Source organism: Camelus bactrianus, chromosome X, assembly GCF_048773025.1.
Source record: "Camelus bactrianus isolate YW-2024 breed Bactrian camel chromosome X, ASM4877302v1, whole genome shotgun sequence".
Lineage (NCBI taxonomy): Eukaryota > Metazoa > Chordata > Mammalia > Artiodactyla > Camelidae > Camelus > Camelus bactrianus.
In genome coordinates this window covers 81,675,430-81,690,965 of record NC_133575.1, presented here as the reverse complement: position 1 = coordinate 81,690,965, position 15,536 = coordinate 81,675,430, and the positions used below count along the sequence as shown (strand labels likewise).

General features: G+C 40.3%; 1 protein-coding gene across 13 annotated transcripts in view; it reads left to right on the top strand.

Moving 5' to 3' along the window:
- PAK3 (p21 (RAC1) activated kinase 3) overlaps positions 1–15,224 on the top strand; it is a 240,498-nt gene extending 225,274 nt beyond the window's left edge. For all 13 annotated transcript variants that reach the window (XM_045523142.2, XM_045523137.2, XM_074359933.1 and 10 more), the window contains 2 exons: positions 5,072–5,209; positions 8,514–15,224. In XM_045523142.2, the coding sequence (XP_045379098.1) occupies positions 5,072–5,209; positions 8,514–8,603 (228 nt within the window). In that variant the 3' untranslated portion in view covers positions 8,604–15,224. The remainder of the gene's footprint in view (positions 1–5,071; positions 5,210–8,513) is intronic.
- The last annotated feature ends 312 nt before the right edge of the window (positions 15,225–15,536 follow it).

Sequence of the window (15,536 nt, the reverse complement as noted above, 5' to 3'; positions counted from 1 at the left end):
CTTCTAGGTAATGTATCTGTCACAATGAAGAAAGGCACTATTATTTGGCCAAAGGTTATCTAACATTACAGATAAGGTCAGTAGGTCATGGGACCTGTGTTCCCTCCCTTTAAGAATTAAACAGTCCTTGTTTAATGATGTAGCAGAAGGTTAATCAAGAGCTCCTTTTCTGTTCAAGATCAGTCAGAGAAGACTAAGTTTCTGACTGTGTTTCAAGTTCCAGAGAGAACTTGTCTCCACTTCCTCTCTGGGTTTGCCCACAGCAGATTACCATGTTGTAGTCCTCTTCCTCCAGCTTTCCCTCCCTCTAAGTGGCATTCCCTTCGAAACATTGCTTATGGAGCGCTCTTCCTTCTCCCACACTGAGGAGTTGGGAAGTCAGAAGTTACCACCCACCAGACCTGTTCAACTCAGACAGGGTGCTCTCTTCAGTCTCCGTGTATCTTCTTATATGTTTAATAGTTCACTTTAGGTTCTGAGCTTTCATACTCTGTATAGCAAACTCCATCATGTTCCTAGCTCAGTTAAATTGATATATACATTTTGGCTCTCATTTCATTTAGCAACAAAAACATTGACTGAGCACCTCTTTTGAGCCATAAAATCCAGAGACAATCATGACGCAATTCTTTTTTATTTTTTTATTCATGACACAATTCTTACCTTCACGGTCCAGGGAGACAGCCCAGTGAACAAGTAACAAGAATTCACCATACAGTGTGAAAATAGACGTATAAACAAAGGGCTGTGGTGGCTCAAGGAGGGAAAGGCTAATTCTGTCTGCAGGGTGACCACCATCCCAGTTTGCTTGGCATTGAGGGACATAAGACCTCCAGTGGTAAAACCCAGGACAGTCCCCAGAAGACCGAGGTGGTTGTTCACCATATCTATCTGGGAGAGTTGGGGAAGGCTTTAAAAAGAAGATGCCATTTGAAATAGGAATGAAGAGGCAAATAGAAATTTACCAGGCACTTAAGGGAATAGCACTTTAGGCAGATATGAAAGAGCATTTCTTATTATGGGAGTATGACTAATTGGCAATGAATAATAGGTGAGCTTTGGCCAATATGTGTATGAATGTGGGGGTGGGCGAAGCAGGGCTCTAGGGTGAGAAGAGAACAGATGAGGACTGGAAAGGGAGGCAGGAGCCGAATCATGGAGGACCTTATATGCCATGCTAAGGCATCTTTACTATGTCCTGTGTTTTCAAACAACTGTAGTGATCCCTTGATTCAAATTAAACCTTGCTTGGAAGCATAAGTAAATAGAGAAAAAAAATATTTCTCTGATTGAAACACGTGTGTGAAGGCAGTGTCCCAGAATCTCTATATCTACCTCCTTCTCCCATCTCTTTTTCCACTTAGCTATTATCGAGGGGAATTTGGGGAGTATAGCCTGAAAACCACATCTGTGGACCATAGGGAGCCACCAGATTTTTTTACAGCAGAAAAATGGATGCCATGATGAGATTTAGGATGAGATAGATTGTTAAAGAGGATGGACTGAAGAATAAAAAGGCTTGAGTAAGGAAAATCTATAGGGAGGCTATCGTAACTGAGAGAAGTTTGGCCTTAAGCAAGGACTTCAGGGATAGAGGAAAGTGGATAGATCTGAAAGACATTTCTAAAGGTTGCAGGAACAGAAGCTACTAGACTGATTATAATAAGGGTTGGGGGAGGGGAAGGGTACTGGATAAGGAGGAAAAGTCAAGTATGATTCTGTGGTTTCTTCCTCAAGGAGCAACCAACTATAAAGGAAATGTCTAGTCTAATTTCTTTTTTTTTAATTGAGGTATAGTTGATATACAATATCTAAGTTTCAGGTGTACAACATAGTGAGTCACAGTTTATACTCCATTTATAGTTCTTGTAAAAGACTGGGTACCTTCCCTGTGCTGTGCAATATATCCTTGTAGCTTGTTTATTTTATACATAGTAGTTTGTACCTCTTAATTCCCTACCCCTATATTGTCCCTCTTCCCTTCCCTCTCCCCACTGATAAACCTCTAGTTGGTTCTCTATATCCGTGATTCTGTTTCTGTTTTGTTATATTCATTAGTTTGTTTTACTTTTTAGATTCCACATATAAGTGATATCGTGCAGTATTTGTCTTTTTCTGAGTTGGTGGGTATTATGCTAAGTGAACTAAGTCTAATCTAATTTCTCAGCCAGCTCATTTTCTTTGAGTTTTCACTAACACAGATAAAACCAGAATGTGATCACTTACGCGTAGATCGATTTCCCTCAGTCTTTCTTTACATAGAGCTAAGACTTGACTTTGCTAGGAAAACCCTTTTTGCTGTGATTATTGTATTGCCTACAACTGTATTTGTCTCTCATTAGGAGGGCAGTATGTAGCAATTTTCTTTTTTTTACAAAGGAAGTACCCAGCTTACATACAAGTTTATTTTTAAGTTAATTATTTAGAACTCAGAGTGCATTTTCCCATAGAAGCGGCATCATGCATAGTGAGTAGGTTCCCAGGCCAGTCCACAAAGGCCAGTTTAGCCATAATATAACTGAAAGTGTGGATTTGTGCAATGGAAATTAGTTGGAAATAATACTGTTGCAATTATAATGAAAACAATAGTTGAAAAAGAAATCGTCTGGGTTTTTGTTTCCCTCAAGGGGTAGTACTTGATGAAAAGCATGTTTAATCCTAGGAAAACAAAGAGAACTAGATGAGAGGTTTTGTGTAAATTGGATGGCACAGCTTTTTAGATTTATTTTTTAAATAATGTTTTGGAGGGTTTTTAAAAAATAATAAAAGCAGTCATGTTCATTGTCAAAATTGTGGAAAATTGAAAAATACACTTGAAAAATTAAGTCACTAATAATCCTACCACCCAGAGAGAACCACTGTTAACTTGGTGGAGTCTTTCCTTTCAACCTGTTTCTCAGTACATGGATGGAAGAGAGGTGAGAAGGACTTGGGTAGAGATGTATACAGACTTGTGAGAAGCAAGATTATATGGGGTAGAATGTATTGGGCTAAGAATGGTCAAAGAAAGGTGAAACAGTGAGACAGTATCACATGCAGACAGACTTAGGGAGAGTGCAAAAGGAGAAAAGAGATGTGTTTGTTGAGGACTGGGCTTGGCTACAGAGCAGAAAAAAGCAAAAACCGGATGGAGAGTTTGGCAGATTTGCGGCCAGCTGAAATAAGAGAGTTTTAGGAGGAGGCAGCAAATGTAATTTGCAGTAATCAATTTTCTTTTAAGAAGAGAACAGAGATGGTTTGTGCGGACAGGGGCTTCAAGCATTAATCACTAAGCCCATTGCTTCATTACTTGGGTGAATGAAACCAGTTCTCAAAGTGTCCTGAAACCAGCAGCTTCAGCATCAACGGGGAACTTGTTAGAATACAAATTTCCAGGCCCCTCTGCAGATTTACTGATCAGAAGAAACTCTGGGTGTGCCCCAGGACTCTGTGTTTTAACAAGCCCTCTAGGTGTTTCTGGAGCATGCTGTAGGTTGACAGTCACTAAATTAAACCTTCTTAACCCTTTCTAAAGTACATTTGTGGAGGTGTCTGGGAAGGAGGAAAGATACCTCACCAGCGAATGAAAACTGGCCTGGGAAAAGACTTTGATAGAAATATTTTTAATAATAATATTAGGAGTCATGGTGGAAAAGAGGGATGGTAATTAGCTGCAAAGTCCAAGCAAGTTCAAGAGGGAGCATGTCTTCATAATAGTTAGGGGTCTGGTCATATAGGCAAACATAACCCTCGTGACAGTACCTTCAAGAAAATTCCTACTTATCCTTCAGGACCCTGTTCAAATGCCAACCTCCTCCATGAAGCTTTCTCTGGGCTCTGGTGTGAATTGCTTTATCCTCCTATTTACTTAGCACTTGCTATGTTCCCCTATTAGCTCTTGTCTCACTGTATTGTAGCTACCTGTAAGTCTCTCTCCTTCACTAAATTATGTCACCTTCGAAAGTAGGACATTCTGTTATTCATCTTTGAGTCTCCAGTGTCTAATTTGATACCTCATACATAGTTAATGCTCTGGAATTGTTTCCTTAGAGGAGGCATGAAGAATGGCCAGCTTTTATGGCTGTCAAGAACCTTTGAAAGATGGGTTTACTTTTGTGAATTGACCATGGTCCTGAGTCCAACTCTGTGCCTTGAAGGCTAGGGTCCTTGATTCTGTCAGCACACTGTGAGTTGACATCTCTCAGTGGTGGCCTCCTTACACAACAAAAGTCTCAGAAATATATCAGCAGCATACTATTTTACAGTAGGACACAAGATTACCAAAGTCAACTTTCCTCATATTTTCTCTTATTATAGGTAGATTTTTGTGGGAAGCCTAATTAAAATCTGTAGGGATACACCTGCCACAGGACAGAAGTACCTGAGTCCCTGGGTCCCCCAGGTTACTTCTCATCCAGGCACTGCCATTTTCTGATTCTTTGTACTTCTCTAATTCTACAAGGTAGTCCCTGGTCTGCTCACAAATATTCTTTGATCAAGATAAACATGTAGTAAATTACAATCATCTCTGCAACTGTGCCTTCCAGGGGTTATATGTATATCACCATGATTAGATGTATGTGTGTTCCCCAATCCTTTAGTGACAGATTCACAGGCAAGTCCTTGATTTAAGTTCCTAGGTGGCTAACACACGTTCATTCTACATGGATTTGTACTGGCTTAACTCTCAGAGGACCTTATAACCTTATTGCCAAGCTTTTGGGGGTGGGAAGCCCCACTGTCACCTCAGTTACTACCAAGAGTAGTAATTTCTAAATGTTACAGAAACTTTGAAATTTATGTCAGTGCCATTCTCTAAAATAGAATTTTGAAGACCCAGGGTATAAACCAGAAGAAACTGGATTTAGGGGGGAGGGTGTAGCTCAGTGGTAGAGGGCATGCCTAGCATGCACAAGGTCCTGGGTTTCAGCCCCAGTACTTCCATTAAAATATAAATAAATAAATCAACCTAATTACCTCCCCCACCAAAAAAAATTTTTTTAAAAAGAAGAAACTGGATTTGTCTTCTGTGCTCACTCACGATCCTAACGTGTATGTGCTGAATAGATTTTTTCTAATGTTTTTTCTATAGGCATTATATCTGATAGCCACTAACGGAACCCCAGAGCTCCAGAATCCTGAGAGACTGTCTGCTGTATTCCGTGACTTTTTAAATCGCTGTCTTGAGATGGATGTGGATAGGCGAGGATCTGCCAAGGAGCTTTTGCAGGTGAAAATGAAACAGGACAATGACAAAGAGAGAGTCATTATATTGAGCTTTTCCATCTCAATGTGTGACAGTCAGAGAGCTCTGTCAAGAGATGTCTAGTTCAAGTTAGGCTCTAACCATTTGATCTGAGAGAGACCACAGGCACATAAGGATAGGCATGCATCTTCTACATGATAGATTGGCATGTTGCCTCTCTTCTGAGAAGTTGGCAGTTTAATCTGTAAATCTCTTTTGTTCTTCCTGGAGTCTTATTTTGCCAGGAAAAGAAAAACAATGTGAACCTCTGGTGTTGCTGTTTTGTTCTAAACTTCACTTGTGCCCCTGGATGTTGTATGCAGGTGCTCTTGGCCGGAGGTAATTCTCTACATAACTATGCAATTATTTCCATGGCATTTGCTACTCTAATGCTTTACTGGTCAAAGCCCCTTTGCTTGTGATGCCAAATGGCAGGCACCTGCTTGCCTGGGTGAGTACCATCCAGTGGTGAGTGCCTCTGTAACCATTTGTCCTTTTCATGGCTCTCAGGGATTAGTATATACAATGGTAATTAGTACCTACTTTGCACCAAATTCTTTACACACGTTCTCTCACTTTATTCTTACAACTCTTTAGGGTAGATGTTCTTATCCCATGTTACAGATGTAGAAATTAAGGCTCACATGGCTATTGAGTGGCAGAACTTGGATTTGAGCCCTGAATTGTTTGACTTTCCACCACACAAACCAATTTAGAGGGGGAAAATGCATTTATATTGACAAAGCAATGCATGCCCAGGATTCCACATAGACCTTCACTGCTGGGGCCTGTTCCTTGGGGAACAATATCAGGATTTGTAGTAGCAAAGCAAAGTGACTGCTTCTTCTCCCTGACTTTGAACACGTAATCCAGTTAGACAAAGGCATAACACTTGGTTATACAGGATGTTGTGAACCATAGATTCAGTCTATTCTAGGCCCAACCACACAAAAGTTCCTGTTGCTTCTGAACTCCCTCCAGAGACAGAGAGCCACACCTAGGCAAACATCCTAACCCAAATCATACCTGGGATAAACCATTGGGGAGCAATTAGAGAGGCTACACCTTCTCTTTTCTGCTGCCCGTGAGCATTTCACAGGCAGTCGTGGACCCTAAAGTGTCAAATCTGAAATAGTCATTTATTAATCTTCTCATTGATCCAGCCTCAAATTATAGATGAGAAACTTGAACTTTTGAGTGCTTCACTTCCATATCTTTGCACCTGTCCCGCCACCCCACAGACACATCCTGCTACACATTGCTATCATGCCTTCCTCCAAGGATGAGTGCAGGTACAGGTTCTCTTAAGGTAGCTGTGTAGTCATATAGGTAGTTGAATCAATTATCTAGTTCATTCCTTCCCCAGCAGTACTTTGATCTGAACCAGTCAGATAACTGATGCAAAACTACTTTGAGAAAACTGAAGTTTGTTGCATCTCTTCACTTTGTACACATAGGCTATAAACTGCATATCATCTCAAGTCCATATAACTCCATTCTCTGACTCTAGCCTATCACTGTTCATTTTAGAGGCTGGAAAGGAGAAAGCTACATGACATTCACAGAACTGAAAGGCTTGAGAAAAGACACAAATAAATTGATATTTGTTGAGCAACTTCTATGTGCGAGGCTTAAGTTCACAGTCTCCTTGGGAACATGAAAAAAAGTGCAAGATTGTGTAGTAGACTCATTCAAACCAAGTGGCTGTTCAAGCAGTAAGTGCCACAGGTTGATTAGAGAAATACTTCTATAGGCTATGGCATTCAGAAAATGCCTGCCAGCAGGGAAGAGTTCAGCTGGGCCTTGAAAGATATCAGTTTTAGATAGTTCGAGGATAAAGAGGGAAGGAATTTCAGATGGAAGGATTATCGTGTGACCATAAGCATGTAGGCAAGGTTTAAGGGAACAGAAAATAGAAAGGGTAGCTGAAGTAAAAGAGTTCAAGTAAGGAAGCTGCAGGAAATAGGACCATGGAGAACATTGAACACCAGGCTGAGGAGCTGGGGCTGCAGGAAGTGGGGAAACACTGAAGATCTCTGCAGGACACACATGATGAAAGCTTTGTTTAGGAAGGTTAATCTGGTGGTATGCAATAAGAATTAGCAACAGAAAAAACTGGAGGCTGGAAGATCAAGGGAGAGTTATTGTTGTAATTCAGGATTAGGTTGATTAAGCTCAGGGAAAGCAAGCGATCGTTGTAAAAGGCGTTGAGAAGGAGGCACTTGGTAACTGCGTGTAGAACAGAAGGGAGAAGAATACAAAAGTGACTCTGGAATATCACAGCAGTGGTAGCATTCAGCAGAAGCAGAAGTCATAGAGGATAAAACAAAGGCTAACATTTACTGGCCTCTGTGTAGCGTACAAGGAACTGTCACTTACCTCATTTAACCATTGTAATAAGCAAAGGAATGGATTGAACCTAGGTGATCTGAATCCAAAGCCCCTGTAGCTTACAGCACACAAGCGTACCCTGTCTGGGAGACTTAAATATACATTTTTAAATGTTGAATTCAAGGTGGCATAAGGACATTCCAAAGGAAATATCCGACAGGTAATTGGAGAATTAGAACCAGAGTTCAGGAAAGCGATCAGATCACACGGTGTATATTTGGGAGTCATCCCCATAAAGTTGATGAGAGGTTGGCACCATGGAAAGAAATAAGCTCTCCAAGGAATTAAATTTGAAAAAGAAGATGATGAGAGCCAAGTTCTGGTAGATGGAAGGAGGACGTGAAACCAGAGAGGAAGATGGAGAGGGAGTAGTCAGGGACGATGCATGTGGAAGAGAACCAAGGCAGTAGAACTGGCCCTGGAGAGAACAACATGTCAAAGAAGGAAGGGCTATTCACTTGTATTGAGTACTGCAGAGAGGCCAAAAAAGAGATGGCAGAGGTACACTATTAGGTTCAACAGTTAGGAAGCCATTGGTTTCAGGGTTAAGGTCATTAGTGGTCAGCAGAATACACGTTTTTCAAGCCTGAGAGCTGCTCCAGATAAATTCATCAGTTTAAGAAAAGCAGAACATTAGACTTGCAAACACAGGAAGATTTTTACAAGACCCCCACTCTGAATTTCTCACTCTGCCTGTCAGCTTCTAGAGGATTTCATGACACTGAAGAACAGAAACATCCAAAGGACAAAAGCTGGCACTATTTTTTTTAATGATGTTTAATTGGATCCACAAAATATATTTGAATGAAAAAAAAAAGGCTCCTTGAAAGGAGAAAGTAACATACGTGTTGGAGGCAAGAATTCCAGTAATTCCTCTTTTTCTTTCTTCCTTTTGCAGCATCCATTTTTAAAATTAGCCAAGCCTCTCTCCAGCCTGACTCCTCTGATTATCGCTGCAAAGGAAGCGATTAAGAACAGCAGCCGCTAGGACTGCAAGCCTTACCCCCACCACCTCCCTCCCGAGTAAGGCTGAGGTAAAACTCCGCTGCAGGAAAGATGGAAGAAAAGACAGTCAAATGGGGTGGGGCTTCTTTAACTTTCAAATGAATAGAAACTTCTTATAAGCCTTTTTCCTACTCCCTCAGATTATGTAATTTATTTGTAAGCCTGAATCGCAGCCCAAACAGGGCAGCAATGTCGAAGTGGCCATAAAGTGGTCACTTCCACCGTGAAGCGAAAGAGCCAGTAGTGAATCCCTTCATTTTGTGCATTCACTTTGAAGAAAAAGAGATTTCTCAAAGATGCACACTCCCTCTTCATCGTGTCGTGTTCGTTTTTAAGTTAGAGAGTAGTCCCTCTTGCATTCGAACCTCCTTCAAAACTCCTTACCCAATGTGATGTTTTTCACTTGCATTGTCATTAGCTGTCCAGAAAAAAAAAGATGTCAAAACGTTTTTTTTAAAAAAAGAAAGTAAAAAACAAAAACATAACAAAAAAACAAAAACAAAAACAAAACAAACAAACAAAAAAAACCAGAGCAAGTACTGTGTGAACATGTGGAAGTCCATGCCCTAATAGAGTTGAAATTTTTTATTCTTCTTCTATAGTGGTGGCTTGGTTTGTGTACCTGTTTTTCTGCATTTGTATTGGAAAATGTTTCTTTTAAGACATTTTCCAAAAGCAGAGAGGAATATGTATGTTCAGGAAGGGCTTTTAAAAACTGTATATCTAAATAAAGTTCAAATGGTGAAATCTTATCACATTTTCATGATGCTGCTTAAGAGGTAGTTGATTTATCATTTGTAAACCAGCTCGTTCATCTCATGATACCTGAAAAAAGACACATCAAAACTGTGGCACTCCAATTGGGTGAGTCCAGGTCCTAAACCTAGGAAATCCTGTTAGGAGAAACCATACTTAAACACAGCTGGGACTTTCTCTAAGAGCCGAAAGGAAAACAATCTAAGTGTGCAATACTGAAATCCTTGCTGGATAGTAAGTAAACGAAGATAAAGATTCCGAATTTAATCCTCTCTTGTGCTTGTGGAACATATACACTGTGAAATTGGCACATCGGGAGGCAACAGACCCATTAACTGACATTTGCTGATGATAAGAATGATTAATCTTGACAATTTATAACGTTTTAAATAATTTTTAAAAGATCTGGAGAACAGAAATATTGTAAGCATTCAACTCTATAAGAAATGGGAGGAAAACTACATCCCGATCAACATTTGGCTTGAAGTATTTGTTCCCATTTTACCTGTGTATCACCAATTTCTGTCTCCAGAGGCGGTGTGATCATCCTTAGTTCTTTGGGCTTTTGAATTTCAAACGTGTGTGTAAAGATTTTGAGGTTCTCCAGTGAACAGAATTTGGGTTTGCAGTCATATAGCCCAAGAAACATCAGTCCAACTGAATTCCTTTTGGGACTTGGGGAAAATCTGAAAATTTGACTGTTATTTCACCATGTATCAGTTTATTAGGAATTTAACAGTTGGCACTTCCTGAATCTTCTGAGAGTAGAAAAACATCTGGAGGGTGTCTGCATAGAAAAGGATATGCTTCTCTTTCGAGTGTATTGTCAGTTTTATAAATTCTGCTGAGTTGTTTCTCTAAGCCTTTGAAAAGCTAGCAGTTCGTGCAGTAGCAGGCTTCTTGATCTATAGTATGTCAAGAATCTGAATAGAACCTATCTACATTCAGCAACAGAGGGAAAGAGATCAATGACCTGGGCCTCTCTCCTTCTCTGCCGAGGCACATCCATCCATGTCATCATCTATCCATTCCTTAAAATGAAAGCACTTTCTTTAGAGAGTTTCTGCTAACCATATAGTGCACATGTTTATGTTCAGGAGATGACACCACTGGTGGATTTCCTATTTTCCTATTGTTTTCTTTGACTATGAAATTTGGATGGGGCTTAACCCTCACCCCCAGAAAATGTCCACAGTGAGATACAACAACAAATGTAAAAAGAAGATCAAACGGTAATATTAATTTGAAGCTTACTATGTTATACGCCACAAAAATGGCTGGGCCTGAAATTTTTAATGCCATAGTGTTTTCATAAGAGAGAGAGAGAGAGAGAGAGGGGCCTTAATTTTTATTTCTTTTAAAATTAAGTATTTTTTAAATTTTTCATTCATAGTGCCAGGGAATTCAATGAAATGATACCTGGGATGCAAACAGAATTCGGTCCATGGGTAACTAACCCCTGCCAGTGGAGAGAGCCCCAACCCTGGTTGGGAAGCCCTAGGTGTCTGTTAGCATCCCTTGTATGTCATAAAGGCCCTTTTTTTGGTAGGGGGAGACCTGGAGCAGTGATCCTTCAGATTACTGTAAGTAGAGAAATGGCTGCTCTTCTATGCTTTCAATTCAGCATACTAACAACGAGGGGCCCGGTACGTCTTTATCACATCCTGTTGTACCAAGATTTTATGAGACTATATACCCCAGTAGGCTTTACTCTTACAAACTTATATCTATGTAAATTTTAAAATGAGAACAGCTTCTAAAGACCCTTCCCCGTGTTGGAGAGTTATGTATATTTCTAATGAGTATTAGAGAGAAGCTGTTTCTCCTGCCAAAATGATGCTGAAGGATTCACATTTGGTACACTTGACCAAGTTGGACTCCAGATGGTTAATAGTTTATTCCCTTTCCCTGGATTTTTTTAAAGCTCATCTTGAAACAGGTGAGTCTATCCAGATCTTTAAAAGTCGCTGGCGTGCCCTGAGATAATGAGGGTGCATCGTCGAATGTTGATTCCAAAATGTCCTGAGATAGGGATAGGGCAGTGGGAAAGTCAGGGAAGGGTGAGAAGCACAGTAGAGATTATTTATTTAAGAAAGAAGAGAACATTAATGTTGTAGCAAGGATCCGGTACGTTGTCATAATCCCGTGAGGATTTTTGGATGATTAGATCCCCTCAAATCAGTCACCATGTTGGGTAATGACTTCGTTCTTGCTGATCTTGTCTTTGTGTCATTGTAAATATTTGTGTGTCCATGTTCCATTTTGGCTACTGGATGGCCAAGTCCTGTAAGAAGATTTAACTCAAGTATTTATTCTTTAATTGTGTTATTCAGATTTCTTTCAGGCTTGTGAATTGCACCCCAATGTTTGAGTTTAACCACCTGATCCCCCCATCTTTCCCTCCCCTGTGAAGCACATTCCATTGCTAAAAGAAAAAGAAATACGAAATTGCTTCCTGTCGTCTGTATAACTGTTTTGATAGTTTGAGATGTTTGTCTATAAAGGATATTTCTCAGCTCAAAGATCGTGTAAATAATTATATTCCTTTGCTCAATGGGTTGTTTATTTCTAATAGGGCTGCCAGTTCTCAGAGAGAATCTATAAAATCACTTTTAAATAACATAAGCAGAGATTACAACTATGTAGAAATAAGCGTGCATATGGACAAAGACTGGGAACACAGATAATTGAAATAAGTTGTGTTAGGGTGGTGGGATTATGTGAAATTTTTTTTTCTTTTCACAGTTTTCTTTGATGTTGTTATAATATTGCTTTATAATAAATAAACATCAGAAAGGGGACTATAGAAACATAGAAAAGACGCCGGAAGCAGACACCTTCTGGCCAGAGCCCAGAGCATGCAGGGCACAGATATTTGCTAGTTACAATTATTCCATAGGCTTTATATTTGCCTGGGTGCTGAGTTTGGCACACGCTCGGGTATGGCACGTGCTTTCTTAGGGGACTAGTATCTATAAGTTAAGGCTAGGGAGATGTCGCTATTAGAACTCCAAACACATCCTTCTGCTGTAAAACTGGCTGCCCCCCACTTTGGTATGGTATTGAGGTTTCTGTTTTGGTTACTTTAGATTGGAGGGCTGACCTTCGATTAGCCCCCTGGATAACATCTGTTTCAAGTATCACCTTTCTGGATCATTTTAGTAGATTTTCAGGTTGAATTTTAGAAGAATAGAAGGCTAAGATTCCCCAGCCCCAGCCACTTCCTTGGCCAACAGGATGTAACATCATTCAGGTAGGATTTTCTTTTAATGACCAGTAGGCAAGTCCTGTTGATTTCAGTAGAAGTTACGACTTACACTTAAAAGCTGGCTGTGAAAACATTAAGACAAATATTTAGAACTGCCTTGGCCTGTTGGCATTCAGGCACCGTCCTTTTAGCTTTGGCCTGAGATGGTGGCCTCTATGTGCTTTCTGTCTTGCCTGATTATAGGTTGTACGCAGTAACTACCATCATTTTAAAAAAGGGAGACTAGCTACCCCGAGAGAGGAATTTCCTTCTAAGTCACCAAAGAAATTGTAGGTGAGGGCTTTTATAATGGGGTAGTGGCCTCAGATGTTCCACAGTCTCACCGAGAGCAGACCTAATACCCAGAGAACCCACAGCCTTTTCTTTGGCCATTCTCAACATACATCTACTTCAGAGAGTCTTAACCCTGCCATCCCCAGTTTTGAATCTCATGGTCCTTTTCTGAGCTACTCACAGTTAATATTCAGTTAAACAAAGGCATGGCCAGTGATGCAAGCTTCTCCCAGTCTCTGAGCAAGAAGACTGAAATTCAGCATTTGTAAACTGACAGTCTAATAGGCCTGGGATTTGGAGTGAACTTAACACACAATTCTGAACATATATTTGCATGTGGATTGGGAAGGAAATAAATGGGACCTTGGAAATAATGGAAATATTTTTCCTAAGAAAGAATTTTTTCATAAGAAGTTTGTTTCTGATATAATCTTTCTGTTGGTTAGCTTTCATGTTTTTTTTCACTCCTTTTCTCATCCCACAGTCCTTTAGTGACCAAATGAATATAACCTAACTCCTCATGCATCGGGAGAGTCTGTTTAATATTAAACAATGTCTAACTGAATCTGCAAATGCGGGAACTGAGATATCACTTCCATGCGCACACTTCTGTGTTCAAGTAGACTCTAATAACAACAGGTAGCACTTACTGCCACGTATTGTAGTCACACTTGCAAGATAAACTGAGAGAGGCTGGTTAGTGCCATCAGGGTCTCCTTTGGAAGCTGCCATCAGGTGAGTGCTATCCCATAATACCAGCAATAAGGCAAGTTACCGTGTTCACCTGATTTAGGACCTAAGAGGAAACCAACAGCAATTAGAGAGAATCAGTCGGATGCAGTGGAAGAAGTACTAGCCCGGAAGTAAGGATACTTGGATTCCAATATAGGATCTATCAGTAACTTACTGGGTGACCTTGGGCAAGTCACTTAACCATTTTATGGCCATATCCTCATCTAGAAAATAAGGCTCTTGGACTGGTTCTGTAAGGCCTTTCCAAAGGCTCTAACATTCTGTGGTACTATAGGTTGCCTTGCAAATTCAACCTGCTAACGTGATGGCAAATATCACCTGCTTAAGCCTGGGTCTCTTATGTTGCAGTTAAACAATAGAACTAGGTACAATAATGCCAAAAAAAAAAAACTCTCAAGTAAATGAAGTTAATAATACTAGGGAATGTTGATAAAACTTGTGGCAGCCTTCTAGTTTTTTCACAGTTGTTTTGTTGTTGTTTTAACGTCCTTTTTCTGTTGAGTGTTCCCATTTTCATTTTCCATACAGTCTGTATGTCAAGTCTGGGTTTCATTAAGCTGTGGCCAGTATTTGCTACTAGAACAGAGATACACTGTCACACTTGCTAGAGTAGAACTGTACTTGGGCCTCTGCGTTCCTCTGAAGCGGTGTTGGGCTTCCTAGAGTTTACTTCTTAAATGGCACAAGATGGCAGAACCCATGCATTTTAATGACTGGGACTACTGAGTGGGCCTAAGCACTTGCAGATTGCAGAGAGAAAAAGGGAAAGGTGATTACATGCTATTAGCATTAAGGAGTGTTGACATATCTACTTGTTGGGAACCAAAGATAGCATTTCTGATGACAACTCCCCGAGGGATGGGCCAGTTGGATGAGTATGCTACTGGGAAGAGGATAAACCGATAGTCAGTGGACAGTCCCAATGCCCTGCCTACAGCAGTGCCAACCAGCCTTGAGTGTGAAATTCCGGTTCAGTGTGTGTGCTTGTGTGTGGTGTGCTTTATGGACCCGCATATACTATAGTCATTAGTGATGATGACACCTTTCATGGAACTCTATAACCATTAGTGGGTTGAATTTTAAATCTCAGTACATCACCAAGGAGGAGACAAGTCACAGGGTAGTGATGTGTACTGGGATTATACTCATAATAGCCGGACAAAACCAGTTGAGGAGGATCTACATTTCATTGTTTATCAGAATTGTATCTCATTTGGCTGTGCATTACTTTTGTTGAAATGTGTTATCTGTAAACCCATGTGTAGTGAAATTCTTCTGTAACTTTGGAGTAAAGGTATTTATGGTCTTTTTGTTTGTTTGATTTTTTTCAGTAAGTTATTTCTTTTGTGGACCTGCTGATGGTACGATTCCATCCTTCTGACCTCAGCATTCGATCTTTTTGAGGACTTTTGTTTCCAATACTGTTATTTTAAATTGTGGTTGAAGCAATAGAAAATTGAAATATGGATTGTGCATGACTGTGTCTTGAGTGTAAAAATATTGCAGTTTGAAACTTGGACCTAAAGTATTGCAAATAAAAATGACAAACATCAATGAGCTAGTGCTTCTCTCTTCTGTCACCTTTCCAGCTACCCGCTTGGCATCAGCCATTTACCTGCTTCACAGGTTGGAGAGTAGCATTCTCTCCCAAGTATCGATGCAGGGAAGTGTCTGGCCTTGTAAGCAATACAGGCAATGTCCTGCAGACCCCAGCACTAAACAACTCAGACCCAGAGTCACCATCTGGTTTTTACATGGAATAGCTCAGAGAGACGATTGTGTATACTCGATGCAGGGCAAAAGCCTGGCAGATCCAAGAGGTCATGAAGGAAAACTGCCCAAAGAAACCATATGTGATAAATAATT